This window comes from Acyrthosiphon pisum, chromosome A1 (assembly GCF_005508785.2).
Source record: "Acyrthosiphon pisum isolate AL4f chromosome A1, pea_aphid_22Mar2018_4r6ur, whole genome shotgun sequence".
NCBI lineage: Eukaryota > Metazoa > Arthropoda > Insecta > Hemiptera > Aphididae > Acyrthosiphon > Acyrthosiphon pisum.
This window is the reverse complement of record NC_042494.1, coordinates 137,958,945-137,961,759: the sequence shown is the minus strand read 5'-3', so window position 1 is coordinate 137,961,759 and position 2,815 is coordinate 137,958,945. Positions and strand designations below refer to the sequence as shown.

The window sequence follows — 2,815 nt, the reverse complement described above, 5'->3', positions numbered from 1 at the left end:
AAAAAGTAAAAAACTTAAAAAATTATAAGGATAAAAAATATTTAAAAATATAATTTTTTAAGAAAAACGTTGTTTTATAAGCGACTTGAAACTATGTAAAAAAATATTTTCAAAAAAATGTATACTTTTTTGAAATAAGAGTGTTCTATGACAAGAATCACCCAGTATAGTTAATTTTTGACTGCCCAGTTGCCTGCGCCATTTTGAATGCGCTGCCCGGAACTCTAATTCCCAATAGGTACCTACTTCTAATAGTCTTATTTCTCGAACAAAACGTTCCTTTGTATCTTTGGCCTTGGACTTTGATTTAATAATCATGTAGTTTATTATAGTCATTTCCATTTCGTCTAAAAAATTCCAATCCGTTTCAATTTTAAATTTCTTTATCATTTCATCCTTAATTGCTATTTTATAACTTTTTAGAATGTTCTCCATTTTGGTTATTTCTGTACGAAACTGTTTAGCAACTACCTTTTCATTTTTTAATGTATATATTATCTCTTTTTCTTCTTTTTTTAACTCCATGACTCTATTTGTTAGATCTTGCATAACATTTCCATATAATAAAATACAACTTTTCAATAATTTAGCTTTGGTCATTTGAGATTTATTCAATACAATTGTGGTTTTAACATCATTTAGTTTCAATTGTTTTTTTATCTATTATTCAAACAAATATAGTACATAAAAATCAATTAACAAGCCGTTATTAATACAAACAGTGGCGTGGCGAACTAAAAATTTTCCAGAGGCCAGTTACAAATATCCCAAGTAGTTATGCATAATAATGTATTAATGTAATATAACAAGTTATATTTCAGATCGTTATTGACTACCTATTGAGAATATCATATTAAATTTACTAGAGGACCCACTGGCTACCACCCACCCCTCTATTTAAGATCGCCACGCCACTGAATACAAAGTTAATCAAATTATTATTTTGAAAACAATTAAAATTAACTCCTGTGCCTACCTGCAGAACTACAGTGCACAAATCGCTCCCCTAAAAGAATAGTTTCCTACACAACAACTCAAAAAATGTATATTTTGTCGAATTATTATTATCGAAATACTGTTATCCAAAATGTCATTATTTCTACTTGGAATAAAATTGTTAAATTAGTAATAATAATAGTTACACGGCTAAGATTTTACATTCTTGCTGCCTAATACTGGAATAATGTATTGGCACCTTAACAATTAACTCAGTAAGTCATACAAAAATAAAAATTAATACAAACTAATTATAATATTAGTTAGGTATACCACCAAATTTGTCAATAATAGAATATAAATATTGATTTTGATACCTAATTAATTATTATCCTCACTGGTTTAACATAATTTGAACAATTTCACTATTCTACTTTGGAGTTGTCTGTGTCACCAAGGTGGTACCTATTATTTTAAGTTTCAGAGGAGCAAATGTGCGGTTAATGAGCTTACATTTAAGGTATTAAATGTTAATACCTATCCAAAATATAAACCTAATAGTTATTATTATAGTAAAATTCTAACCCGGTATGCTTCTAGTTCATTTATATTTTGTTTTAATTCATTTTCAATGGCATCAAATTCTTCATAAGTTAAACTTAAACGTGTATTAAGAACATCCAATTTTTTTTTATTATCCTCTATGGTTTGTTCAATTTCATATCGTTTTGACCTCAACTCTAATGTAATATTAAATAATTTGGGATCGCAGCCTGATGGTAATACTCTTTCGTCAAACACCACTACTCGACTCATTGCCGTAAATGATTCTGCACTTTCATTTATAAATTCTGGATCAGATTCGTCACTTCCATCGGATGAAGACGATGAAAGTGTATCTAAAACATGAATAGGTATTTTCCATCAACATACATTTTTTATGGAAAATATATCATTGTCTTAAGTAACTATTTGGTAAAGAAACCAAAATAAATTATTGAGTTTATTAAATTTATTATTATCATAATGTACCATCGGCATCATCAGATTTGAGTTTAGGTACTTTCAATTTCTTTTTAAAAATTTTTTTAAGATGTTTAGCAAACCCATCATTCCTAATTTCCATATCAAAAGTATGTTGAATGTCTATTAGCATATTTGTTTTGGTATTAATAATATCGTTCAAATATTTGATTTCTTCTCGAATGCTTTGTATCTAGAAATATTAAATTGTATAGTTAGCATATTTAATTGGTAGCAGTTTATTAAAATCCTTTACTTGGTTAACTTTATCGTTCTGTAAACCTGTTTTAATGTATACACTGTGTGAATATTCATCTTCAACTAAATCAAAATCATTCAAAATTATCAATTCTTCTTCTAATGTTAAAGCCAATAAATCAAGAAATTTAATTCGGAGCTTAACATCTTTTCGCATTTTATCCAATTCCATTAAATCGTCATCAAACATATTGATCTTTGTTAACATAGTTTCATGCAAATGCATGTGTCTATATTTCAATTGTTCTTTTCTCATATTTTGCATAATGATTTCTAAATGAGTAAGCTCGTGACTATTTCCAGGCTTTAAAATCAAATCTGTCGGATCCCAATGACCAATCGGTTCAAATGGATCAATTAAGCTAGGCTGAAACATAATTAGATGAAAAATAAGAAATTAGATACCTACCTATTTTATTTATATATATAGGTAAAAAAAAATATATTTTACTATATACTATATAGTAATGTTTAAACTATATAATTTTATTTTACTTATTTATTTTATTTTATAAGTATAGTACGGGCTGGTAGCATAATAGTTACGATTACAATAATAACATTTACATTAAATAAATTTACCTAATAACAAATAAAA

General features: G+C 26.9%; 1 protein-coding gene across 2 annotated transcripts in view; it reads right to left on the bottom strand.

The window, feature by feature from the left end:
• The window catches only part of LOC103307783 (cilia- and flagella-associated protein 44), a 6,929-nt gene that overhangs the window by 2,144 nt on the left and 1,970 nt on the right, over window positions 1-2,815 (bottom strand). For both annotated transcript variants that reach the window (XM_029488424.1, XM_029488423.1), the window contains exons 4-7: window positions 2,216-2,584; window positions 1,969-2,152; window positions 1,522-1,835; window positions 247-660 (exon numbers count right to left, since the gene is read on the bottom strand). In XM_029488424.1, the coding sequence (XP_029344284.1) occupies window positions 247-660; window positions 1,522-1,835; window positions 1,969-2,152; window positions 2,216-2,584 (1,281 nt within the window). The remainder of the gene's footprint in view (window positions 1-246; window positions 661-1,521; window positions 1,836-1,968; window positions 2,153-2,215; window positions 2,585-2,815) is intronic.